The sequence below is a fragment of the Guyanagaster necrorhizus genome (genome assembly GCF_019112545.1).
Source record: "Guyanagaster necrorhizus MCA 3950 unplaced genomic scaffold BT62scaffold_2, whole genome shotgun sequence".
Lineage (NCBI taxonomy): Eukaryota > Fungi > Basidiomycota > Agaricomycetes > Agaricales > Physalacriaceae > Guyanagaster > Guyanagaster necrorhizus.
The window spans coordinates 274,857-301,300 of NW_025064881.1; the positions used below are offsets into that span (position 1 = coordinate 274,857).

At 46.7% G+C, this 26,444-nt stretch overlaps 10 protein-coding genes across 10 annotated transcripts; 6 read left to right on the forward strand and 4 right to left on the reverse strand.

Annotated features, from left to right (window-relative positions):
* Window positions 1-3,181: 3,181 nt before the first annotated feature.
* BT62DRAFT_264652 (uncharacterized protein) lies at window positions 3,182-4,152 on the reverse strand. The gene has a single exon (XM_043180292.1). The coding sequence runs from the start codon at window positions 4,050-4,052 to the stop codon at window positions 3,501-3,503; it is 552 nt and encodes a 183-aa protein (XP_043045262.1). The 5' UTR covers window positions 4,053-4,152; the 3' UTR covers window positions 3,182-3,500.
* Window positions 4,153-4,369: 217 nt separating this feature from the next.
* BT62DRAFT_925944 (uncharacterized protein) lies at window positions 4,370-5,766 on the reverse strand. The gene is made up of 4 exons (XM_043184911.1): window positions 5,259-5,766; window positions 4,971-5,201; window positions 4,666-4,916; window positions 4,370-4,603 (listed from the first exon to the last, which is right to left on the reverse strand). Exons 1-4 carry the CDS (start codon window positions 5,757-5,759, stop codon window positions 4,441-4,443), a joined length of 1,146 nt encoding a protein of 381 aa, XP_043045263.1. The 5' UTR covers window positions 5,760-5,766; the 3' UTR covers window positions 4,370-4,440.
* A 1,318-nt stretch (window positions 5,767-7,084) lies between these two features.
* Window positions 7,085-8,862, forward strand: BT62DRAFT_940736 (uncharacterized protein). The gene is made up of 2 exons (XM_043187767.1): window positions 7,085-8,163; window positions 8,215-8,862. Exons 1-2 carry the CDS (start codon window positions 7,139-7,141, stop codon window positions 8,390-8,392), a joined length of 1,203 nt encoding a protein of 400 aa, XP_043045264.1. The 5' UTR covers window positions 7,085-7,138; the 3' UTR covers window positions 8,393-8,862.
* Window positions 8,863-9,261: 399 nt separating this feature from the next.
* On the forward strand, window positions 9,262-10,742 carry BT62DRAFT_990219 (uncharacterized protein). Its single transcript, XM_043190214.1, has 4 exons — window positions 9,262-9,820; window positions 9,874-10,101; window positions 10,174-10,418; window positions 10,497-10,742. The coding sequence occupies exons 1-4, from the start codon at window positions 9,269-9,271 to the stop codon at window positions 10,654-10,656; spliced, it is 1,185 nt and encodes a 394-aa protein (XP_043045265.1). The 5' UTR covers window positions 9,262-9,268; the 3' UTR covers window positions 10,657-10,742.
* Window positions 10,743-11,357: 615 nt separating this feature from the next.
* Window positions 11,358-12,652, reverse strand: BT62DRAFT_925947 (uncharacterized protein). Its single transcript, XM_043184912.1, has one exon. It carries the CDS (start codon window positions 12,629-12,631, stop codon window positions 11,444-11,446), a length of 1,188 nt encoding a protein of 395 aa, XP_043045266.1. The 5' UTR covers window positions 12,632-12,652; the 3' UTR covers window positions 11,358-11,443.
* A 435-nt stretch (window positions 12,653-13,087) lies between these two features.
* BT62DRAFT_1070991 (uncharacterized protein) lies at window positions 13,088-14,032 on the forward strand (the record flags this gene model as incomplete). The annotated part of the gene is made up of 3 exons (XM_043178712.1): window positions 13,088-13,132; window positions 13,223-13,447; window positions 13,719-14,032. The coding sequence occupies 3 exons, from the start codon at window positions 13,088-13,090 to the stop codon at window positions 13,932-13,934; spliced, it is 486 nt and encodes a 161-aa protein (XP_043045267.1). The 3' UTR covers window positions 13,935-14,032.
* A 1,458-nt stretch (window positions 14,033-15,490) lies between these two features.
* On the forward strand, window positions 15,491-16,257 carry BT62DRAFT_925949 (uncharacterized protein). The gene is made up of 4 exons (XM_043184913.1): window positions 15,491-15,518; window positions 15,572-15,795; window positions 15,847-16,001; window positions 16,049-16,257. The coding sequence occupies exons 2-3, from the start codon at window positions 15,668-15,670 to the stop codon at window positions 15,923-15,925; spliced, it is 207 nt and encodes a 68-aa protein (XP_043045268.1). The 5' UTR covers window positions 15,491-15,518; window positions 15,572-15,667; the 3' UTR covers window positions 15,926-16,001; window positions 16,049-16,257.
* Window positions 16,258-17,755: 1,498 nt separating this feature from the next.
* On the forward strand, window positions 17,756-18,907 carry BT62DRAFT_915608 (uncharacterized protein; the record flags this gene model as incomplete). The annotated part of the gene is made up of 6 exons (XM_043183952.1): window positions 17,756-17,836; window positions 18,006-18,184; window positions 18,219-18,274; window positions 18,465-18,658; window positions 18,752-18,799; window positions 18,863-18,907. The coding sequence occupies 6 exons, from the start codon at window positions 17,756-17,758 to the stop codon at window positions 18,905-18,907; spliced, it is 603 nt and encodes a 200-aa protein (XP_043045269.1).
* Window positions 18,908-19,678: 771 nt separating this feature from the next.
* On the forward strand, window positions 19,679-20,223 carry BT62DRAFT_925952 (uncharacterized protein; the record flags this gene model as incomplete). The annotated part of the gene is given in 4 exon segments (XM_043184914.1): window positions 19,679-19,843; window positions 19,869-19,884; window positions 19,898-19,945; window positions 20,011-20,223. Coding segments are annotated over 3 exon segments (175 nt in total), but the record flags the coding sequence as incomplete, so codon positions are not given.
* Window positions 20,224-21,471: 1,248 nt separating this feature from the next.
* On the reverse strand, window positions 21,472-21,784 carry BT62DRAFT_925953 (uncharacterized protein; the record flags this gene model as incomplete). Its single annotated transcript, XM_043184915.1, has 1 exon — window positions 21,472-21,784. A coding segment is annotated over one exon (192 nt), but the record flags the coding sequence as incomplete, so codon positions are not given.
* Window positions 21,785-26,444: the final 4,660 nt, after the last annotated feature.

Consider the following 26,444-nt stretch of genomic DNA (forward strand, 5'->3'; position numbering starts at 1 on the left):
TGACATGGATACAATGTCCGAGTGTAAGACAAGTGCGATAATTCTTGTCAGTGACCCAAATAGTAAGAAACCCTATGTATAGGTCAGTTTTATCAGACAGATGCAATGGCCAACTACACCACCAGTTGGTTCCATTGACATGTATTGATGTGCTGGGCAACTGTACCAGGTGGAAAGTTGAATATATTTATTTTTTCCTACTGGGTTAGTTGTTCTATGCCATAGTAAGAGATAATAAGCAAGTAATTACCTGGTGAAGGGCCAACTCCCTTGAAGGACATCACCTCAGCATCCAGTAGAAGCTGGAGTGCTAGCAGACCTTGCAATTTAGCAGGAGAGGTTCCCAGGTCCAGGGGACTTGTATGATTGGTATGCTGGCAAGGGCTGGGCAGAGTCCAGTTGTTTGATCAGATTAGCTGTGAATGAGCTCATATCTGCCAGGAGATGGGTTTAGCCTACTGGGACGGGCCAGCAAGCCTATTAGCCAGTAGATCACAGGGTTAGTCAGACACTGGGGATCCAGAAAGTATAAATAGCAGTACAGAGATAGGGAAGGCAGGTTTCTGACCCCCTCCCCCAAAGTGCTACCAGGTGAATAGTACAGATTATGTTTGGTTAAGAGCTTCAAGTCATAGACTCAACCTGAATAGCATTGTGGTGACAAGATCACTTTGTTTGTGCAAGAACCCCAGAAAGCAACCAAAAGTTATATCAGATAGTCAGAACAGACTTGAGACAGTTCAGAACAGTCAGTTTTATGTATAAGTCACAACCAGGCAGACTGTATCAGTTTAGAAACTGCATCAGGCAGACAGCACACATTCAGAACCTGCACCAGGCAGACTGTTTGAGATAAGTTTTATTGTGTTCAGTAACACAGACAGCTTTGTCCAAGTAAACCACAATACATATCTTTGAATTACATTCTATTGCACCCTATCAATGTTACATTTCTCTATATACTGAGAATCCAGATGTTACCATTCCTCCCTCAAACCACATTGTGATTTGGTATTAGTGATTTGGTGCACCCTGCATATTGTTGATTTGTTTAGTGCCACTTCTCAGCATTTCATCTGAAGCCCACCATAAGGGAGGAGTAATATCTAGATTTGAAAGTGTTCTGAAAGTAACAAGTTTACAATCTGGAAGACAATCTCCATCTCCAACCCAATCTGAGTAGTGTCTGATCATTGCATAAAGCAGCATGAGAAGCATAAAAACTTAAGCAAGCACAAGAAAAAGCTGAGCATAGAGATTTCCATGAAGCTGAAGTAGAAGCTGGTATAATTCTGCATAGCACACAGAAGAGAGTCATATCAAAGACCCTGGACATAGAAACCAAGATTGAAGTGAATATTGCTGCAGCAGCATTGGACTATGGAAGAATTGAGAGAGAATTGCATGATGCCTCTCTGAAACCTATTTTATCAGGTTTCACTCTTTTTGGCAGTGTTAGATCAGTATTCAACTTCATTTCAAACTATCAGCAGCAGTAGGGGAATGAAGGGATGAAGAACCTGTGATTAGTGGTATGACTACAGAGCTTATATACCTCTACAAGTATTCTAGTAAGTTCTACTACTGTTCCATAATTGTAGCTAAGTGGGTAATGTAGAATCTTTGAGCATCAGCATGACTTTTACATGTATGAGTAAGGTCCATTCACTGGTTCAATATTGGTGCATTGGCTTGTTTGGCTAACACTCCCCCTCAAGCTGAAATCATTCCAAGCTTCCAAACAAGAGGTTGGAATTTGAATGAGGCCAGTGCCTTGGTGAATGTCAGCTGTCATCTCATTCATAGGGCAATAGATGACATCAAGTATTCCTGCCTGTATTTTGTTATGGATGAAATGATACTGTTGAAGAGGATCTGAGTGCATGCAAGGTGAAAACAGATACAGCAGAGTGCTATCCACTGACCACACTCACACCAACACACACACAAAACTCTTAGTTCATGGGGAGATTATAATGTGATAAAAGTAGTGATCAATTATTTAATCACCTAGCGATATCCACTTCAGGCTCTGATTCATGTCAATTTTCGATAGGTATTATCTGGAGCAGTTGACATGTCCTCTTGAAAAAAAGAGGAGATCAAGGCCCAAGTGCGCATTCAACCATTGGTGGTTCATAAGACACAGCGCAGCTACATCTTCTCTGCACTTCCCTCTCCGATGATGCCAAGGGTAAAAGCTTCTCATTGCTGTCAGACGCTGAAGCTGATTGTTTAGAGGAAGCCTGGAATATTATCAAGTCCTGATGAACTCGGCGACGGCGTACACTCCCTGACAAACATCCTTACGTGACTCCAGTGTGTTCAGCGCTCCGTTATCTCCGTCTTCTGTCGCTTCCGAACCTGCCTGTCGGCCTGATGTATACGCCGTCCTTGCTCAACAGGGTCAGGCACAGTAGTTGAATCCTTCCTTTTTGAAGGGAGCGCATTAATTTGCCAAGTGGTACCCCACGCCTGACGGAATAGGAACAGCGCGAGGCATTTCTCGACATTCCCAACAACCCCCACACACCACCTGCCCCGGAATGATTCGCCACATATTAGGCTGAGGTACGTACGTTTTGGAATGACTTGGATCACTCGGCTTGATCTTCGTGGAACTGATTTTCTCTAATGACAATCAACAAAGACGCATGCACATCAATTTTATGTGAACATTTGCACAAAGAAAATTGCGATAATTCGCTCATTGCCAGTGATAAGCTCTAACGAAGGTCGGTAGAACGTTTACGAATTCGGGTGGTGGCTTCGTTCTCAGACCAGGCAGATGGCTGTGGAAAACAAAGGTCGAAGCACCGATCACGGAGGCGAAGGGAACGATCAACTGGTCCCCAGTATGGTGGATTCTCCTGCATGATGAAACAATGTGAGCAATTAACCGCCTATGACAGATACGAAGTGGAGCACCCTGAATCTACTCGGCCAAAGCGGTGGAAGAAGCGTCGTAATTGTTTTTGCATCTCAGCCGACAGGATCCCCTTGAAGGGAAGAGAAATCAACGGCCGTGCACCTTGGTCGATGGCAGTGATTACACCACGAGAGACGACGTGCTCTGAGATGTGCAAGGACAGAGTGCATTTTCCTGCTGCTAAGGGCTCGCATATGCTCATGAACTGTCGAGCCAAGGCCGATGTTGGGAAATAAATGGAAATTTCCTAATATTTGTAAGTAAGAAAGACCAGTCGACGGATTGGCAATGGAGGAACTGACCGTTGGGGAGGAGTAACGGGCCGTTATGAAAGACGCTGGAGGAATATTGTCGTAATTTCCAGTCCAGCGTGCGCACATTTCCCGTGTCTCATAGTCTTTCAGGCCTGAAATCTTTACAAGGCGTGCTTGATTAGGCTGCTCATCTTCCTTCGAGTACCACTCTGGATAGGTGAAGTGGTCGCTATCCATAAACCTCGGCACAGCTCCCGTTTTGGAAAAGTCAATCCGTGCCTTTTTACAGAGGTTAGTACACAGGAATGAGATATTTTTCAAGGGAAGGTTACCTTGATGGCCTGGGGCATATCCAAAAACTGAGCTTCGATGATACCCCCTCTGGACTTGTCAAAGCGCGAAGAGACGACTCCTCCATGGGCGGAGAGGATCTCGTTGAACTGGGATTCGGTAAAGCTCTCTGGAACTTTACGCAGCCGCATCGTGCGCGTTGCATTGTATTTTGCGAGCATGGCCACAGTCATGGTGTTCAATGCCGGTGAAGTCGACTCGTCGATTTTTAATGACAGCTCCTTGTTCGCTTCGACGCAGCGCCTGGCAGCTCCCTCATCAAAGAACCGGACGAGGAGATGATCTTTCGCGGGTATTATCGTCTCTGCCGGGTTGGCTTTCACGGTATCGACGATGTTGCTGACATTGTATCCTTCCGGGAGATTTTCGACACGGACTGTGCGACGGAGAGATGGAGATTCGGTTGCTGCAGTAGCGTAAGAGGCGTAGGGGGTGTGGGGTCCCCGCAGACGGCGAAGGGCAAAACCAAGCCGGAACATGTTCGATGGCAAAAAAAATTCCTGGGCTTCCCACGCCATAGACGCGCTACGGCTCTCGGGCCGAGAGGTCTACATCCCGAAACGGCAGTCAACGCCAGGGTTATTTATTAGGAAGCTTACATCAATTTGTGAACGGATGGCATAAAATATTGAATTTACAAAGATACAGATGGATGTATTGGAGAATGAACTTCGCGCCCTCTTACCTCGAGTGATTCATCAGCAGCCATGTAAAGACAGAACTTCAAACCGGATCCAGAGAAGATAATACGATCCACATTAGGTGTAAATGTCACCCTAGGCAGATGATCCTCGCCTAGTAAAGATATCACGAGATACTCACTCCCATTTTATATCTGAATTTATTTGTCATTGATGAAAGAAGACTACTGAGGCCCAGGAAATAGTCTGATATTTCAAAGCACAACTACCACAGCTCACGCCAAGCCACAAAAAAGGTGGGACGAGCGTCCTTAATCTCAGCTGGTGGCGGGGTCCTCGAACCCTTGTACATCGCATGGACAAAGCTCGTCGCACCAACAACAGAACCGAACGGAAGCTTCAAGCATCCTTCAGAGAGGGCTACATTCCTTCGCGAAACGAGGTAAGCGGAACGACCTAAAGAGAAAAAAAGAAACAGAAATGAACGTACTTTGAGTCCAGCTGGCCGAACTTGTGAAAGAAGGTGACAAGCTTCTTTCGCTGGACGTCTGGCAGGACGTCCTTAGTGAAGGGAAGAGAGACGATCCGGCGTGCACCCAGGCCGAGGGCGGTCACTACACCGCTAGGGACAGGTCGTTCGGTGGATTCCAATGTCAGACGACATCTATTTTTTACCAACGGCTCGACTTCCCTGATGAAAGCCCGGGCCTGGGCCGATGTGGGGAAATAGACGAGTAGGTCCTAGGGATGGTGTAAAGCTTTTTATGACTGAGCGATGGAGCGGGATAGACTAACATTATCACGGCCATACCGGGAGGCAATGTATTCAGCAGAGGGCACCTTTCTGTAATTGTTCATCCAATTGATGCAATGCCATTTTACCTGAATGTTAGCAAAGTCTGACATCCTGACGCGGCGTTTTAGGTTTGGCTCTGTATCCTGCTTGGAGTACCACTCTGGATATATAGAGCTGTCGCTGTCCACGAACTCCGGGTGCACTCCTGCCTCGACAAAGTCGACGTGAGCCTACTCTCAAGGTTAGAGTATTACAAAGAAAAAAAAGAATTTTTCAGGGATTCGTACCTTGTACGCATGATGTACGTCCAGGAACTGTGCTCCGATGAGGCCCCCTGACCTGTCAAAATGCGTGCAGTGGGCTCCATCATACTTGGAGAGGATTTCGATGAACTGAGATTCAGTGAAGCTCTCTGGTACGTCGTGTAGCTCTATCGAGCGTGTCGCATTGAATTTTGCGAGCATAGCGATGGTCTCGAAGGTCACCGGGGGCGACGTCGAATCGTCAATGCTCAGCGAAAGGTCTTTCTGCTTCTGGTTCGCCTCTACGCAGCGCTTCGCAGTCCGTTCGTCGAAGAATCGGATAAGGAGGTGGTCTTCTGAGGGTATTATTGTCTCCGCCGGGTTGGCGTTGATGGTGTCAACGATGCTGTTAGCATTGTATCCTTCTGGGAGGTTGTCGACACGGACAGTACGTTTGATGGATGGTAATTCTGTTGTAGTGGTGTAGGATGCGGAAGGAATACGAAAGGCTTGCAGACGACGAAGGGCAAGGCCAGCTCGAAACATGTTTGACTGCAAAAGTTTTTTCGTTCCCACACCGTAGACGCGCTCCGGTCCACGGTCCGAAGGCTAAAACGGCTACGTGTTCCCACGTATTCAAAAAAGTCGATGAACGCCTTCAACATCGCCACTCGAAAAGTTATCAACTTGATACTAATTGGGCACTACGAGTTTAGTTTCTGCTATCCAATATGTTGATGAGATTTAAGATATTTCTCTTAATTCTGAATAGAGTCTCCAGAAAGCCAACTAATGCCTTATTTTGCCAGTAGGTTGCTATTTGCAGCTGGAAATATTGAGTCTTTTGACCTTGGTCATAATTCCCTGAATTTTCGCCACAAATTCATAGATCCTTGAGTAACTACGGATATTCTGAATTCATGATTCCGCAGGAGCTCAGTTGAGGTGATGTAACTTTGATGAACCCTCAGCTTGAGCTTGAAGGTTGGAGCCAAGTCGCTTTAAAACTATTTCTTGGATATACTTGCTTCCTTTCTATTTTCGTTGAGAAGTCTGTAATCGGGGTTTGTTCACTCTTTTCCTTCGGAAGATTGTCATATTTTCACGAGACTGTACGGTGTACGAATCGGACAAGCTATTTCCATCATGGCCAAGGAACGCTAGTCACCAATTGGTGCTTCATTAAACTTACTCCGAAATGTGGCATTTAATAATTGCGCACTCCAAGCTAGCGCTCACTTGCAATCGGCCCTTCGTCATTCCTCTTCCTTAATTAAATCGTGCACGTTGATGGCTCGGTGACTGTAAGCAATTCGCCCCCCCCAATAGATGGTTGCGTTGTTCCATGGGACGTCGAGTGGCGTACGGCACGTTCGTCGGCCCCGGCCCCCAGTTAGTACCATCTGACGGACGGCAGACATGCTGATAGACAGCCAAAGGGATTGACGTACACAGTACACAAAGTCCGTTTCCTAAAAATATCATGGAGAAGTGTTCTCTCTGTGATGAAAAGTGACATGCAAAATTGTGAAGTGATCCTCGAAGGTGAGTGCTGCTGCGGCCCTCGTCCCGATGTCGGACAGAATGTTCTATTTGAGGCCAGGACTGCGCAATAAAATCACGCCCCCTCACTTCTTCTCCCAATATACTCGCAATTTCTTACACCGTAGCAAAACTCTATAGTAGCTTTGCATGCAACGAGTGTGGTCGATGTACCTTGGCCCCAGATGGAGCAATCCGAATCCGGTAATTATACCCACGCGACCCTTTTGGCTCTTGCCCTCATCCAAGCCGGTACATATAGATGGACTAGTAAGCGATTTTCTCCTCTTGGAATATCCCACAGGCACTGAAAACTGCGCAGTCCTTCTCGCCCAGCGTCAGCGTCGTCGCATGACACGTCTACCCGCCATTTCTTCGACGAAATGAGCCCACCCAGTGCACATTTTACCTCGTCGTTGCCGCATGGCTCGTCAAGCTCCTCGATTCGTCCTGATGCCTCCACCCCCCTCACGCCGGAGACCCAGACAAACGTCTCGCTGAGCGTCAACTACCTGCCAACCAAGTTTTCCAACACGTTGCTGCAGCCCGGGCCACGGAGACGGAAAGCAAAGGGCGTAGAGTTGAGTGTCCCCAAGCGAGGAGGAGGAGTTGAGGCATTTAGGTCGGGAGAGGCGAGGATGCCAGGTGAGACTGATGAGGACTATGATGGCGTTACCGGCAGCTGGTTCGGTGGCAGGAGCGGCGGGTCGAGATTCACCAAGAAACTGCGCTGGAACAGGTTCAAATGGACGCTGTTCGTCGCGAACCTCGTCTTGACCTGCTATTCCATCGTCGGCCTCATCTGCCTGCTGATGACGTGGTTCAACATCTGGTCGGACGCCGACATCGTCCGTGTTGGCAACCGCTCAGAGCTCATCGTCTCGACCATCGCTGCGTGTCTGGGAATACTGACTTGCATCATCGGATGGGCGGGGATTCTGCTCAACAACCGTTCCTTCCTCGCCGTGTATACGTTCCTGCTCTGGGTCGTGTTTGCGTTCAACACCGCGCCGGGATACATCACCTACAAGCGCCGGGAGCTCAATCTCGAGGGCAAGATCAACCAGCAGTGGTCCCAGGATCTCGGTTCGGAGGGCAGGCAGCGGATTCAGAACCAGCTGGGGTGCTGTGGGTACTATAGCCCGTTCGTCGAGGCGACGGTCTCTCAGACGTGTTACTCTCGCTCGGTATTGCCAGGATGCAAGCTCGACTATCTCAAGTTCCAGCGTCGGGTGCTCAAGCGGTGGTACACCGTCAGTTTCATCCTTGCCGGCCCACAGCTTTTGATCGTCATCGCTGGACTGCTCTGCTCGAATCATGTCACGTACAGATTTGGGAAGGGGATGATGCCCAAGGCGTATCGACTGAGCATGAACAGTATGGCGGTCATTATGGATAATTATGCAAAGTGTGTTGTTTCCTTCATTTTTGGAAGCTTTCCTGATGTGTTTTTTTGCAGCAAATTGGCAGAACAATATGGGGAGGATGTGGCGACGGATGTCATCTCACGCTCTCGGTCGAACCTTCACCTTGACGGTGGTATGGTTAGCATGCCGTATGCCTCCGTGGCGCCTTCGTTTGCCACGCATAACAAATACGACTCTGTGGGGTCCAGGCCACCGCCGGAGGCACATTAAACCAACTTTATTACTCATGGGACTGTGGACATTCATTGGACAAATTTTCACTTGGCTTATGTTACATGTACCAGCATTTTGATACCCACATTCTTTTCATGGAACGTTCTGCCTGTTCAATTGTTCTGCTAGAATACATAGCTGTCTTCGCTAACGCGGTGGAGTTACGGTGATGAGCACCTCGGGGTTGAAAAGTGGCTCAAGACAGTATGATGAAGGTGGGGCAGGAAGTGTGGGTACTGAGAATTGTTGTAGGGTACTGTTCCCTCCGGTTTACTTCGATTATTTCTTGATGCCTTCGTCTTCTCTTCCCCTTTTCTTCTATGTAATTCATTGTGATTTGTTACTGAGTCGTCTGACTCGCGCTGTATTATTACTGGGTAAGAGTCATAATTCTGTAGTATATGAGAATGTAGCTACGTAGTAAAATAGCATAGTTCGATCTTGCCCACAGAAATCGGGTACTGCCTCCAATGGCCATGATTGGATTAATCTCTTCATCCCTTTTACGAAGACGACAAAAGTTCAAGGTGACCGGATTTCTATTACATTATCTAATGATCTCTATGATCCCATCAATGCACTCCTTAACTATCTTAAAAATCAATGATAACTTACCACCTCATGCCTCGCTATTCACTTATTCCACGGATGATTCATCATGGAACTCATTATCCAAGGAGGCATTTCTCAGCCGGTGCTCCCTCCCATTCGTTTCGGCATACGGAAGTAGCTTAGGCAGCAGCCTGTATTGACTAGCGCCCAGGCGGGCCGCTTTTGCCGATTCATCAGTCCAAAATTTGGCGTGAAGTCGGAGTTGAGTCGGAAGTCGGAATACTTCAAGCCGCCGCAACAGAATGACCAAGTCTTTCGGCAATGACGGCAGCCAAAGTGGGAACTACATCCATATTTTTTGTTTTTCGTGGCCCGGCCATGTTACGAATTGGTTCTGCCGTCCGTCGTCTGCAGGCCGTCCGTTTTCCTTCCGCGTCTTATGCAACTGCTGCAGCCTCTCTCCACCGTACAGTCCGCGTCGAAAACCTCCCAGAAGGCTACGACGTCAGCAGCATCATTGAAACCATCAAAGGCAACCCCGCAGAATCCGTCGCGCCCGCCAAGGACCACCTCCTCGTCCGCTTCTTCGACGAGAGCACCGCGCGGCGTTGCGTCGAAATTAGCAATGGCGTCCAGAACCTCTCCGTGAAGATCGACGAAGCGACGTCCTCCCCACCGCTCGACGACGGCACCATCGCCCGGATCGCGAAATTCGACTTGACGCGCACGATCCGGCTGAGCGACATACCGAAGGGCCTCCACGAGTATGACCTCCAGCAGATGCTCACCAAGTACGAAGGCGCGGACGTGCGTCTCAATTTGGCGGAGACGGAGGCGGACATACACTTCTTGGATGTTCACCACGCGACGGACGTATGCTTTACCGTTTTTATTTACTTGAATGCGTGCTTTACCTTTTCTTCTAGGCGTACTCTGTCTTGAAGACCACGGGCGCCACGGTGGCCCACCGCCAAGTGATCCCCGACGACTACATCTTTCCAGAGTGGTACTCGCGTGAAGGGCCCGAATCGACCCAAGCCGTCAACATCACCCGATTCTCATCGCGTCAAGTCCGTGAGGACTGCTATCGACTCGTCTCGGATACGAGCCTCCCTTCGGTCCCTTTCATCACCACGCTCTTGCCGAAACGTCATGTCAGTGTGTTTTTTTCCCCCCTCCCCCCCAATCCTAGCACGCAATCTCACGGCTCCCTCCCCCGTTTTCAGTGGATAAAAGCCTTCTTTCCAACGACAGCGCTAGCCCGGCAGTTCGTCGAGGAGAGTAAAGCAAAGTCGGATGCCCTCGGCGTCAAGGTGACCCTCGAACCGACCAAAATCCACCTCGGCGCCAACATGATCACCGCAGTCGGCTTGGGCGCTACCCGTATGATATCCCTACCAGCCACCGTAGAACCCACTTCGTTCGGTCAAATAAAGCGTTTCTTCTCGTTCTACGGTTTAGTGGGCCAAAAGTGAGCATATTTTTGCCCCCCCCCCCCCCAGCCGGTGGTAGGGAACTAACGTCTTTTTTTTTTCTTTTTTTTCGCTAGGGGCATCTCCTGCACCGACGGCAAGTTGGTCGTGGTCTATGACAAGATGATAGCGGCTGCGAGCTTCCTCACAGCGTACAGCCAAGGGCTGAAAAAGAGGATACCAGCGCAGATTCAGGGCGCCACACCCAGTTTTTATCGGGGAGACAAAAATTCATAAGTGGATCTTAGAGGAGTAGGGCATTTGTAAATTTACTACCACCAAAATAGATATCACGCTAGGCGAACTGATATACCAGTCCCGAGATCCTCGAGTTCGACCTATCCATACACATCATCTGCCTCGCGCTTCGTCGGCGTCATTTCCACCAAACGAACGCTTCAGTCGCAGGCTTGTAAGTATCCTAATCTGAGTCAAGCAGTCGCTTGTCACATCAAGAAGAACCACCACCCCCGCCCTTCTTATTCGAGGCCCACGACATCTCGATGATCAAAATACATACCCCCCTCCAATGAAAAGCAGGGTTTAGGTTTAGGGTCGCCCTGAGCCACAATCAGATCGCATAAATGGTATAAGTCACTTGATTTAGATTTAGCATGCGAAGAGAAGAAGCCCAAGGTGCGGAAAAGTCAATGAAGTACCAAGGAAGCCAACAGACATACCTACAACTGGAAGAGTCCATCCCAAAGTAATCATGAATTCATCTATCTCAAACAAAACAACAGGGGTGAGGCAGCATCAATCCTGTAAGATGTTCACTCCAAGTCCTCATTGACCAGAGCTGCCCTTTATGTGGTCCTGCGGGACGGCACGCAGTGAACCGCCACCCCCATGACCAATCCAAACATGAGAGAGAAAGCAAAAATGCATATACGTATTCTGTCGGTATACAGTGGGTACCCAGAAAGGGGAAAAGAAAGAAACCTGTGTACAAAAGAACGTCCAACAAATAGATAGGGTGGATACAAGAAAACAATGACAACGACAGCAATAACAAAGAAGCATACTAGACAGCATCTGAAGGCGATGGGACATTAAAACCCAATCTCTTCCAATCCCTCGCAACGAAATTGATACCTTCAAGATCCTCCAACCACACACCTCGACCTCCACAGCTATCCCAGACAGCTCTCCAAAACAACATCAGGTCAATGTCAGGCTCGAGGCCGCTCCGAACCTTGAGCAACCCGGGACCCATGTCCCTAACATACCGCAAGGAAGGGAACGCATCGCGCCTCAGTAGGCTCCGCATCTGCTCAATCAGCAGCCAATTCCCTCGCCCGATGTCACGGACTCCGATAAGCTGCAGCCGCGGATGAGACGGAAGGAGTACATGTGGCGCAATCCAGTCTGGGCTCTCCCAGTTCCACTCAGCATCTGCAGAACAGATGAACTCGGTCATGTTCGGGAGAAGCGACGCAAGGATCGGCCGCACCGAGACTGGTTGCGTGGGGGTAATGTAGTGCTCTTCAAGGATATTGGATGACGAATGACCGAGTTCCAGCTGGTTTATCTTCGCCCCATGAGCGGAGAAGAACGCAAGGAAGCCGGGGGAAGAGTAGCTGAAGTCAGGTGAGATAAGCGATAGGTTGCACAGCGCCGGAAGGATCCAAGTGGAGAGAAGCTCAAAAGTATTCGAGCAAAGCGACGTTTTGAGGGTCTGCAGCTGAGGAAGATAGAATGTCTGCGTGGGAGTTACAGGTGGTGGTGAGGAGATAGCAAATGACGACCGCATGGGTGCATAGAAGTGCAATTCAAGGAAAGTGAGATTGTGTAGAACAGAAAAGAGAGGTATGGTAGGAGTCGGAGACGCTTCGTACGACGTCCATGACAGACGACGGAGGTTGGTCGGTAGCGACTGGAAGAGGTCATCAGGCGTACATGTCTCCTCGAGAGGAGAGTTGACGGAAAAGACAGTGAGGCGAATGGATCGATGGTCCGAGTAGATGGCAAGATCAGGCGAGGCGTCGAGGATAATACGGAGATGCGAAGGGTTACACTTGTCCAACGTCATGGTCTCGATGTGGAGCCTCCTAATCCAGCGACCATGACCCTTGCCTTCCGGCGTTTCCAACGTACGAGCGAGGAGTCGAGCATGTCCAGCACGATTGACCCAAACGAACTCGTACAAGAACTCAGTCGCCCACTCCCTCCATTGCCTGCTGACCCTGCATAGAGATAGCTTTTGATCCATCGTCGCATAATACGACGCTAGTCGCAACTGAGTGACATAGGGTGGATCCAGAAACGAAACGGGCCGCGAAGTGTCGAGGGGGTCAGGGTAAGAACAGGTCGCAAATCGGATGACAAGCATCCAGACCTCCGGCGGAAGTTCCGGGCGTGTCGTCGTACGAGTTACAAGGCATTCGATTGGTTGGAAAGCCGATGGCTTGTGTTGTCTTCTCCGCTGCACAGCGCCACGCAATACAAACCCAAAGGAAGACATGGTAGATGCTACAACATCAAGGTAAGAGAAAGGACAGATCTGAAAGGAATGTGTTCCTCACCAAGATATGACAGATGAAAGATGGGATCACTGCTCGAGAGGATGGTATCTGGTATTTTGTTGAGACTGATACAGATGTGATATGAAAAAAAAAAAGATAGGAAAACGCTGCTCGATGCTGTCAGTCATTACAAACCCATCGAGATGGCGACATACGGTGACGACGGTATATGGGTCGCTGAACTCGCTGTCCGCGACAGGAAACACTGATTGAAGAGGTATATGCGGAACGTAAAGCAGGATACGACGGAGATGCTATATGAGAAAATCAGCACATAGACGGTGGTGGAAGAGGGAGCATACGGTAGAACAGAAACACTTGGGGCCACCTGTTGCAACGAGCTCGCTATAAAGGAAATAGTCACGGCTGTTTTGAGTGTTGTGCTCGCTGTGGAGAACGGCGAGCTCGCTGTATGCAGGGGACGCGGTGGTGGTTCGCTACCAAGAAGGGAACCGGGAGTTTTGGGACCGGGAGATATTCCCACGACTGCGGTCACCACGAGCGTTTACCCCGAAAGGACTTAGCTAATTACCCTCATGGTCGCCTATTTTCGTATACTTCCGGTCCTCCCTTGAGAATTCCTAATACTTCCCTTTCTCTCTGTGCTTCCTACCCGGCTTTCTGGCTAACAAGCCTCTATTTTCCCCCAGTGAATATAAGATCATTTTTGGACACTGAGCGCCTGACATGGCGCTATGATTGGAGTTCTGATGCAAGTATGATATCAGAAGGTTCTTTTGGCCACTCCGGGCATCTTGGTAGACGGCGACCTAGTGGTACCATGTTGATTTTTGTGCTCTTACCTCTTTCTTCGCCGATTATTCACCCACGGAAACGACTCACGAGGCTACAGTGGGGAAGAACACACAATACGCTGTTCTAAAACCGTCTACGGATTTCGGGAAGTTTCCGAAGGCTGTGCTTAGATGGGGTTGGAATTCAGCTCTTCATCAATTCGAGCGGGAGCTGCCTGTGTATGGATCCGATTAAACCGCTGAACATGAAGAAATTTCCCACTACAATTAGCAATGGGTGCCTTATGTTGTAATCCAGCGTTATATTTACCTCGATCCTGTCATACTTTCTCGTAAGGCCTACCCCCTCGCTTCCAGCCCAAATTTCCGCAGTTGAATGGGCGTTTATGGACGACACTGTAATATCTCACGGCAGTCTATGCTGTTTTGACAGCGTGTACCAGAAAACTTGTTCGCGTAACGATGAACTATGGAACAGACTGTACATATTAAATTGGATCTGATGACATGGTAAGCGAGCGACTTGTATGATACGGTAGTACGCACAGATCAAATGCAATAGATTCTCACCATGATGGCCGCAAGGCTAATGCTGACTAAACAGCCTAAGGCCTAGGACGTTCTCCCACGAGTTCGCAGTCACATAAATAAGGCAAGGAGGTTCACAGTGAGATACTTGCCTTATCTATCATTAAACAATAAGCATTACTAGCCTAGACCAGCCGTTTTCGCTTAGAATGTACTCACGAACCTGACTACAAACCATCTCTTCATGAAGCAGGAAAACGAATAATAATAAATGAGAATCTTCGCTTCGAGTGGGAAAACAAGCATATCGTTATTCAGCTATTCTAGGGCTGAATGTTGATGGACGTTAATGACATCTCTCCGGGTCGGAGTTCAGAGTCGAACCGCTGAGAATCAGCAAACATGAAAATTGGATATGCGGGGAGAACGGACGACGCCAGACGATGAATTCCTCACAGTCCAGCTTGATAATAAATCCACCTTGATGGCTGTCCATAATTCCCCTAGAACCTCTTCGGAATTCCACTGAAGCCCGCGCCAAAAATATCAAGGAAAAAGGCTGAAGCACCGAGGAGGCTGAATAAATCAGAATGGGTTCACGACGAAGATACTATGAAAGAGGGGGATACGTGTACAGACAGACCACAGCCCATAGATGCTCTGAACGAAGAGGTAAAACGAGGTAAAACGTCAGCAGTGGTGCATCATTTATCATGTCCGGTCCGAAGAATCTGATCCGAATGGACCAACAACCTCGGACATTGCCAGACAACGTGGCGTTTCCTATGACGTTCTACGAATCAATCCAGTTTCCCCCCTCAGTTTCTGTGCACAGGACGAGTCCCATCACCCAAAAACTTTGAGAAAAAAATTGACGTCGTCTGCAATAAATCCAAGGGGACGTATTATGAAGGAGATGAAATATAACATTATGCTCCGACCACGTACAGGTCGGCCGGCTTATTATTTCTCCGAAGCTTCTTACTGAATAATTGATGGTTTACTTCTCACACGAAGAAACACCATAATTGCCAAGTCCTAGAGTCCAATGATAACCCGATGGGCGCCGCATGGGAAGGTGGCAGTTGCTGGGGATAAACGGTAAACTGGGCGGTCAAGAATAGTCGACGTTCGATATTCAAGCTAGGACATAAGATTGAAGCCTCGAGGCTTATTCATTGGGTTTCTGGTACGATATACCGGCAATATTCTCGCGAAACCCATCCCCGGTCAGGCTGGCAAAGCAACGATCCGCGCCCCCAACTTTCCTGGTAATGCGTTCAGGCGAACGGTGCGGAGCTAATTTTACTATGATATGTCTTTCTGCTATAAATGGCCCAGTAGAAATAGTTGGGAGGCCCACGATCCTTTCAACGCCGACCATCGACGGGACTAACCATTGATGAACGCTAATTTCTTCGTTCTAGCTCAATGTTCTCCATGTTAAATCCGAAGCTCGTTTCGTTCCCTCGTCTGCGGACGTCCGGCAATCACGCTTCAGGATTCTCATGTCATGAATCCGAGTTCCATCCAACTATTCTGAATGCCAGCACGTCTGGCGTACTCAGGTTGCCGCATTCTCGCTAGCGTCAGATAAAAAACTAACCCGCTCTTCATAGTCCGACGCCAAGTACAGATATCCGGATTCTAAGTCAGTTATTTTTGTCTGCCGGACCCATACTTCGTTCATGTAATTAACACTCGGCATCTGTATCACTTACGGGTTGCACGCAATCGCATGACGAAAGTTCTAAGGAGTTAGTTCTATCTATAAGTACGTAAACAGATGTGACTTGAACGATGCTGACGTTCACTCCTTAGATATCACATTATTGAGCAGGCCGGCACTCTAACATACCAGAACGCCAGGATTCAATGTGTCCAAACCCTCGTGTACCCCGCATCATATAATGGTTGCGTCGTACCATCTCGGGACCCCCTCAGTTTGCCATTACGAGGTACTTATCCTCAACGTCTTCGCACAATTGTCTCGGTAGCTTATCTGAAAAGTATCCATGGGACGTTTCTACACAGTATACTTTCATAGGGGCGACCTACGCGCTGGGTCCCGACCCATCTGGCCGTGTTCGTCCTACATCAGCTGCGCCGACACTACGATCCGACCCCCGGCATCCACCTTGACTAACGATCGTTTTGTGTCCTTTTAGCCGTGATAATATATTGCTCTCATTATACGAAGCTGATGGCACACGTTTTCGGTCTTCCTTTACTTCTGCAACAACCTTGTTTCGTGGAATGTTGGCGCGCGAATGCACAAACCAGGCTGATCTTTGTTTAGTCCACAGTTTGCCAGCTATCCTACCGAAATCAAGATGAGTCACAGTGCACCCGTTCTTTGCATTCTCACGTCGCCGTGCCAACTTATACTTCTCAAGATCTATGAACAATGACCTCCGAAACACTTCCTAAGGTGTGCTTAGCCGTCTCGCAGCATCGTTCTAGGCTGATGAGCGTGTTACCAGGGACGTTCTTCACGAAGAGGAGTACCGTTAGCCGGCTGGAGGATATGCCCGATTCCACGAACGTCGACGTTCCGAGCATAAGAGCCAGGCATCTAAACCATCATTTTTCCGGTCCCGTTCTGCTACGATATTGACGCTACCGAAGGTTGCGGCCTCCTGGTCAGCAGATGCTCCCGACGCTGTAAACTGTGACACCCTGCGCTGTACGTGCCTTTCTATTACAGTATGCGATGCCGTTAATTAGGAGTGACATTTTCATCCACTAGGTACAGCTGGCAACCATCTTGCCTCTTGGTGAAACGTGTACATGTGCGCCAGCCGGTTTTCGTCCGTTCAAGCCCTACATCGAGTTTAGTCCATCCTCGGGCAAAAAATTTGATACTTTGCTTATACATATTGGGACGTTCCTTTGTTTCACCAAGCTCTTTTTCCCCTTAATTGAGTGAAATTATCTGTAGTTTTGGACCGTCCTTCCTCCTTTCTTCATTTTCTACCCCCCGGGGGCCTCCGGCATGATTTATCATCTGAAAGTACACGGTGTCGCGAAAATATCTACGTTCTGACCTCGGGGTTGCCGGCCGATGCCTCATGTTCATCGTTATTTTTTTCTGTTCAAATGTCAGATGAGAGGATCCGGGGCAAACCGATGTCAGCGTTGCTATGGAGCATCCCATCAGGTATACAACTATTGGTGCTGACCCCCGCACGGAGAAGACAATGTGCTACTGATATTTGGTGTCTAGATTATGCATGTTCCGGGCACTAATGACCTAATGCTCTTTTCCTGTCGGCTATAGACTCAAGGGAAGAAACTGAGGCATTGGTAAGGCTAGGATACGCTTGCCCTTCAAACGAGGAGTATATACCCCAAGTCGAGCATGGAGAATAGGCTGCAAGTACAATTACCTATAGCAAATATTCCGCAGTCGTCGACTACATATCCATTTCGACTTCCTTGGATATCGACAGATATGACATGCATTGGCGACCAGCAATACAACCTAGCCGCTTCTTTTAACATTTAGATGTCGGACCGAAAGTATACATGCCCAAGGCCAATGGCGACCCGAGCTCGAGGACCGCGATAAAGCGTGGCAGTTTAGGGACGCCAAAACCGACTTGGAAAGTGCGTTCATCGTATCAGATATCGCGTATGAAACTCGTCCACGGCCGGACATTGTATTTGCCCATGCTGACTGGTAGCGGGAGATTTCGGTCAGGAGACGTAACCTTCAATGTCCCTTCTGCTCTTCCATACTCATCCGTAATTTCTTCAGGGTGGATATTCGCACTAGTCATCGGTGCCGAACTCTTTACGCCGTTTGCTGGGAGCAGAAAACGTCACGCGTAAGATATATATATTGCCTGGCAACGTTCCGGAAGATGGTCCTTTGCATTTCCCAGCAAAGGCGTCTCTACAGAAGCATGCGTACCCTAAACAAATATCCCAGGAAGTCACGGCTGATATTATCTGGTAGTGGTGAGTTCTCATTTCCGCATCCATGCAGTTCTCGTATTCTGACGCCAGAGTATAGAGACCGCTTTGCCATGGATTCCCTGCGAAGTTCGTGCCTAAGGAGGAAGGGTCGATGATAACCACTGGCCTCATTTCTCGGTGCTATTATCATGTCCTGTCATTTGGTAGATTAACATCGGACTATCGAAGGGAAAGCTCGCCCCCATGGGACCAAGATACAACAGGAAATGAGTATAATGATATTTATTCAAAAAGAGGTGAACATCTGATCATACAGCAACCGACCGGGCTGCATATCGCACGTATGGCAGTGCGCACGACTATGCACAAGATGCTGTGTACTTCTACGCTCAGCAACGGTATTCCAAGACCACTGTCTGGTCCAGTGGACACGGCAATGACGGGCTCCTGACTTGGCTTGGTGATTTCGTCCTCGAATTCCCGATCTTATTGACTAATTTCCTGTTCTTAGTACGTCCGCGTCGGACTCACAGCCTGCAGTTTCAGGTCGCGAACGAACATCCGAGTTCCTACGAGCCAGGACAATAATGAAAAGCTGTCCAGATCCCCCCCGATTCGACTTTTGCTGATAAGTACTTTTTGGGACATTTGGTGAGTGGGTTGCTGGGTATCCAAATTATCGTGCGAGGTGAGTCATTCGATGTCATAATGCAGAACGGGTTCGGGAAGGTGCTGGCTTCATGTCAAGGATATTGGTAATAATATTGCTGTTGCCTCCGAGACCGGACTCGATAGGGCGGAATGTGACTCGTGGAATTTCTCGGACCCGGGCGCTGTTATGTGCGCGTACAAAGCTATCACTTAAACACTCTCAGGACTATATATTCTCCTGACTAGAAGCGCAAGTTTATAGGGTCGAACTGATGCGAATTGACGGGAGTTGATACGAGAACCATTGTGCTGACAGAGGTATACAGAATGGCCTCAAGTCGATGAATTCAGCTTCAGCCGTATCTCTGACTACGAATACCAATATCTGAATAATCAAAGAATAAAAAAGAGTGGTGACCGTGTTATTACCCATATGCCGGAGCAAAGTTCAGAGAAGACAGTGATGCGCCAGCGGCGGCCCATTCAACGGTTCCTGCAAGCACATGGAATCGAATCCTGAAAGTGTAGATCCTAGGGGTGATGAATATGGATCCCTTCCCTTAGAATTGAAGGCCGGGCTGTAGAACAGCGGCCGACCTCGATGCCAATATGATTTGCCCCACGACCTGGATGTTCGAGACCGATCGTTGGCGTTAGACCCTCGGGCCGATATGTCCCACAGACATTGTATAATGTTCTGCTTGGCAATTGGGAAGCAGCAGAAGCCTGCAAGTGGCGGCATCCCCATCGAGAACTACATTTCATCAAATCGTTAGCATTATTCCCCCAATATGCATTTGGGGATCTCTGACTTGGTAGGAATGGCCCGATACCGAGGTCACAGTGGACCATCAGGTGGTTCCTTGTTGAACACTGTCCCAGATAAGCGATGGCTTCGAATGGTAAGCGTGCCAGGAAGATTGCGAAAAAAGATTGAAATACGGAAGCAGGAGAGGAAAACAACCACAAATATCTGCTCTTCATCACTGACAGCTGCTTCAGGTCTTCCAAATAATACAGAAGCGAAGAATACCGCTCACTTCGGTATGTCTCCTCGTTCCATGTCATGGCACCGTTCTTGGGAGATGAGGCATGCATTGTTCTAGGCACGGAGGAGCTGTTTTTTGCGGTTAGTCTCGATTTGAGGTGCGTTTCGAAATTATACGTCCCGCCAACCTACTTGCTAAAATCTTGGTGTTCACATATTTCAGGCGTTCGATCGTATAGTCCAAGAACTGAGCTATTCCACGACTGGGGATGAGCCAGCAACCCAATATTCCTCAAGAGGTCATCGATTTTCACATCATCGGCAGACTATCCCGGGACCATAGGGCGTTGAGAGCTTGCGCCCTGGTCTGTCGTGCATGGCGCGTTCCCGCTCAAAGCCGTCTCTTTTTCCACGTCGAACTCGGCTGCCCACTAGAATCGGATATACCGAATTGCGGTAAATTTCGTCGCATCCTACAATACTCCCCTTCTCTCGCGCTCTACGTTCGAAGTGTCGAGCTGGCTGATGGAAGGGGTAGCGGGAAATGGATGACCAGCTCAAAGCCGAGTTTATCCGCAATACTTCCCCAGCTCGTCAACCTGATAAAAGTCGAGGTTAGGTTCAATTCATTGGAAACTTCGTGGCGCGACGTCTCCACCTTACAAGACCCCCTTCGTCGACTCTTCCAGCAGCCGCACGTCGAAGGGATTGTCTTACGTGGACTTTCCAAGTTGCCTGACTGGGACGCGCTTTTCGGAATGTTGACAGGCTGTCGTGCCGGCCACGTTAGACTGTATCACGTCACTCTTGATCCGCACACAAGGTCGTCTCGTCGTCGGAACGGTCCCGCAATTCGACGCCCCAGATGCACCATTGGTACGTTCGACGTAAACCTCACCGCCGACGAAATGGAGGATTTCGCATTTTGGGCGAATAATCCTAGATCGTGTATGGATATCTCTGGTCTCCGAAGATTCTGTTATTATGGTTTAGCAGTGGAGGAGTTTGCAACGTGCAACAACGTACTCAATGCGGCTGCCTTCAGTTCGCTGGATACTTTCGAACTGCGAATCGAGGATCTTTATGGTACGTTCTTCTGTTCCTCAGATTTTTTCATCCTTGGTCAAATTTTCTTGATTGTAGCCTTCATGACCGCACCCAGTTTTGTGCCACTCGCTATAAGTCGCCTGCGCCACTTTCAGATCACCTTGGAGGATGCTTTCCAAGACCGGGCAAGGGTGTTGTGCAACTTGGTACAGTGGTGTACCCGGATCTTCGAGAATGCAGGGCAGAACACCATAGAGGCGGTGACCCTGTCATTCGCGCAGTGGGGAACCGAGCGTCGGGATTTAGATCAGCAGTTGGCCGCATGGAACGCTCTCGATGCGATGCTGATGCGTCCTCACATGCACGGCCTTCGTCACGTTACTCTCCTCTCTGATAGCGAGTTCGCGGATTATCGGAGAGCGGCACAGGCTTTTTTGAGATCTAGAGCGGATGCTATGTTCCCACTGCTTAGGGCTAGGGGAGCATTACGCGTCGTATGAGGTATGTCATCTTTGATCATCGTAGAAGAAGATGCTGATTCTGTCCGATTTAGGATCAGGCTCGTGTTATACACGCTGGAAACCTCGGATTGTATCTGTTTACCGATGTATCATTCAATGCCGGACAACATCTATATCAGAAACTGTTCATATGTACATGTAGAAACGAGGTCGTTACGCCGGGGGAAGGAAGTCTGCTTCGATTTAAATGTACTACTTTATTTGGTTTGGGAATAATTATATTTCTGTATATATTACTTACTGCATCTCCTTTTTCCTTTCCAACTCGATCCAAGACTTCGTTCGAACTCTATATCTAGCGCTAGTCAAGCGGTCGTTAGGGTATAACGGGGTAAAAGCTCTGTTGCTTTTAATCGCTGCAACGCTTGCTTGTTCAGCACTAAGAAAGAACTTGCGAAGATATGTATGTAGGTAGGTAGAATTACCATCGCTGACTGACGACATCATCTAAATAATTTCAACTGTGCCAGGTTCAGAGATATACCTAGGCCAAATCAGATCAAGTGAGAAGCAGAAGACGACTGAAGGTGAACCCAGGCCACCAAGCAAGATGCGCATGGACTCCTATAGAGCTACCTTGTTAGAAGAACCCAGTGGCTAACTAAAAGGTCCGTCTTCGTTGTGGCTAGAATACCAAAAACTCCTGTAGCCAAGTGGGGAAACCTGAAGGTTTTTATCATGCACTTCAGGGCTACGATGAATTCGTAGTAATTGAAAAGACTAGAGAATGTGAGGGAGGGGTTTGATAAAAAGGGTACTATGGTCCTGGGAATCAAGCCTCCGTAAGAGATTTTAGGTCAGTAGGATCTGGGCTGTAATTCCTTGACAGATGATTGTTATCATAATGAGACTTGCCCTACCGGATTGCAGGGTCTGGACCTCGGTAATTATAGCGGAAATACAGCGCATAAGGCAGCATAAACGGGATCGTCCGTGCTGTAGACGGGCAACTCTGCTCGTCAGAAATGTATATGCAACGGCTCAAGGAAGGAGGCAGAGAAATCATCATTACCGGTGCAAGGTCCCACATCATGTACCAATTAGAAATGGTTGCATTCAAGAAACCTAGTTTATGAAGGCTCCTTTATCGTGTTGAGTACTTTCACCGGTCACCGGTTGATATGAGGTGCAAATGGGGCCATGAATCATGAGAGGCGTTAGAAAGCCGGGCCAGAGGAAGAGAGCTTAGCAAATGGTTCAGACTGCGAGGTGGTGAACTAATTTGCTCCAGTCAAAATGAAATCAAAATCCCGGACGTTCCATTTTGGCTTGTGCAAATCCACCGCCACCCGCAGTGTATGGCGGTCTTCAGAGGTGAAAGCCGGGTCACGTGATGGCGACAGATCGCTTTCTTCTTTTGTCACTGTTCAGTCAATGCCGGGGACTGTTGCTTTGCTGCCACTGTCATCTCATTTAGATGCAATGGCTTCCTCAAGGCCTTTGCAATACAGCCATGACAGAGACTACAGAAAGCTGACACTTGGATTATGTCCCTCAGAATTGTGAAGGATCAGGAATTTGCAAAGTGAGCTGCAAAATGCTTATATCTGAAATACCATAAGTATTTACTTTTCAGCCAGACCAAGGCCCATGAGCTACATATCATCTACCATGATCTGTTAACCTCAGCAGCATTGCACTAGTGCATCAACTCATTTTGGCATTGCAATCATGGTAATGAGTGACCATGATGCTGGATTACTTCAAAATCCAAGGCTGCATTTTCCTGTTTATAAATCTTCACTTGCTTGCATCCATTATCATGAATCTTATTCTTTTCTCAGATGTAATGTCTTATTTGCACTGGTGGCATTGCTTTAGTACTCTGAAGACAAGAGAATGCTGATGGAATCTGTGGATATGGATATCACAATGATTATCAGAATTATATCATTATATGTATAGGTGCATGACATACTTGGGTTTTTGGATACAATATTAACATTACAACCCAGATACCATGCAGTGTCTTACATCTGGCCTTTGGAGTCTATGTAGTGTGAAAATGCCTGTGTAAGGCTGTTTTAGCTGAAAATGAACAAGTGTCATAATAAGGGTATTTTGCTTGTGGATAGCAAAGTTGTCATGCCATTGTAGCTATTTGATTGATATGATGAGGGTAGAAAGAGAGAGCTATCAACAGAGACTTCTCTGAGTATATAAGTGAATAAAATCAGAGCTTTAGAGATTGATGGCATTAGGCTGTATGAGGAATCTTTCAAATCCCAATAAATAATGGACAAATCTTGAAAATGATACATGAACTCACCAAATCAATATAATAGCATGCAGCTAATGTTCATTCACCTCCAATAATTGGTCAACAGACTATGATTTTGAACATCTGTATAGGCAAAAGAGCTGCAACACCCTCAAGATATCCTCTATGATAACTCCACTTTCACTATTGCCATGCCATATCATTTGTACAGTATGATCTAACTTTCTATACAGTCATCTATGGTGGCCTAGTACATATGTATTAGAGACAAAGAACCATCATGAAGACATGCTGAACATATAAAACACAAGACTTGGTTATATCAATAGCTGCTATGTGAATATGCTTACATATATCATATATAGCTATATGATCTCAGAAACTTTACTATAGCCAAGTATAGCATAGCATTGAATAATTTCTTTAATATTTATTCTATATTTCCACTATATATCTAGTGTTGCCTATTTGAGACTTAGAGCAAACACTGATGCAAAATCCATGCATTCTATGATTTCAAACAAGGCTATAGTATTGATGGCTTTAGCACCATAAGCTATTTATATATATTTACTATTTTTATCTTATCCTGTGATATTTTGTATCTATTCTTACTTGACTCTAAACTCCTACTGTTGCTATATTATTCAGTGGAATGTATACCTTCTCTCAAGTCTATTATGCTCTCCTTCTGAACTATCAGCATCTAAACTCCAACAGGTTATAGGCTTTGAGCCTCTTTAACTTCTATTACTCACTTTCTTGGTCTTGACTTCTATTTCACTCACTTATTATCTCTCTTGTGCTTGCTATCAGTAGTGCTGTATAGTATTTTTCATACTTATTCATACCTTATTTGTCAAGGATTCAGCCATATATCTATTGATCAGGTTATCAGTCTGTTTGTTCTAAATTTACTTATAAGTTTATATATTTCTGCTTGATCATTTTCATACTTACTTCTGTCTATTTTTCTTCTGTTCACATCTCAGTCATTTATCACCATTACAAGTGAAGACTGAGATTGTTGTTTATTGACAGATTATGCAGCCCTATTGCCTTACTCTGTAGATTTAGATTTTTACAACAAGCACTCATATCTAATCCAAAGACTCAATCCAAGTGGCAACCTCTTGGACCTAACTTTGGCCCTTGTATTGACTTTAGAAAAATTTTCTTTGAAACTCTTATCTTCTATAAAATTTTTCTGATATGTTGTCAGGAAATGCTTTCTCAACCCAAATCCTACTGTTCAAACTCAATGAAAATGAGAAATCTAACAGAGAAAACTGGACTGCATTTGAAATGGTAATAGCTGAAGGAGAATCATGAGGATTAGTCAACTACTGGAAAAATTATATAATAGTATCAGGACCCTCTCTGTTACCTACTCAAACTACTGGCCTCACCAGTCTTATTTCCAATAAATATCAATACATATAAAGAGAGAGCTGTGCTCTTTTTTCTATTATTCACAATATGACAGATGTCTTCAGCTTTAGACTCAACACTTGAAGTACATCTTATGTGGCCTGAACAAAACTGAAGACACAATATGGTGCTTATTCAGATCTTGTATAAAACTATCAGCAGAAAATCCTTCAAGCAAATGTCTATAAAAAAGAGGACAAGGTATCTTGTGATGGAGATCATATTGAAAAGATGAGATGCTTACTGAGAAAAGCTAATAATACAGGGGCCACCATGAGAAAAGAGACATTTACTATCATCCTCCTCAATTCCTTCTCTGAATTATGAAATTCTGTCATCAGTATTTTACATGATGAAATGGACTTGACAGTTGTTATTGCTCATCTTACTGCATGTGGAGAAAGGTTAGCTGGAAGGAGAAAGATAGCTGGCACAGCTATCTTGAACCAGGCTCTTTAAGTCTCAATCAATTCACTAGCACTACAGGTTTAAGGCTTGTCAAGCAGAAAGGAGACAAAGCCAAGTAATGAGAAATTACATGCAGCAAATGAGCACTATAAAGATATTGGCTATACTATTAATGAGTGCTGGAAAATCAGAGAAGGGAAATAAGACCAATACCCTATCATGATGGAAGAGAAAATAGAATATTCAATTGCCAACTGTAAATCTCACTCAATTCACAAACTCAGACACAGATGTAATAACTAATGTTTTTGTATTAAATGAGACCTTAGGAGAAGATGTCAAGAGGATGATTGATGACCAAATCCAACATGCTGAAAAGACATAGATGGCTAAAGACATAAATGTATTAGACTTGTCAAAACTTTTCAGTGATTCTGGAGCTAGTACCCACTTTGTGAAAGAGAGAGTTGTTTTCTCAGTCTATATTCCACTCACAAACATTGCCAGTGGTTTGTCAAAAGATGGTGTAACCTTTAAGATCAAATAAATAGGGATCATAGCAATAAAAATGTCAATGAACAGGATTGAAAATGTGATAAAACTCTAAAGGACTCTTTATTGCTCAAATATTTCAGCAAACTTGATTTTGGTCAGTTGACTGGACAAGAATGGGTGGAAAGTCATATATAGAGAGAGTAAAGTAATGTTCATTGATCTAAATAGCATTCTCCAATTTGATAGTGCACTTGTTGGAAATTTGTACTCTATAAATAGTATTCTGATCTATCAGGATTCTCATATCACTTTAACAGTGTGGTCCTTTAATATTGCAACCCCTTTAAAAGTGTGGCATATGTATTTTGTCTATCACAGTGTGGATTATATCAAAGACATGATATGAAAGGATCTAGTCAATAGGTTAAACATAAACCTGGCCTAAAGCTCTCAGAGAAGTGTGAATCTTGTATCTTGGAGGATTAAAAATAGAGGCCGTTTGATATGATGGTTGTTTCAGCAAGCCAAGTCCTT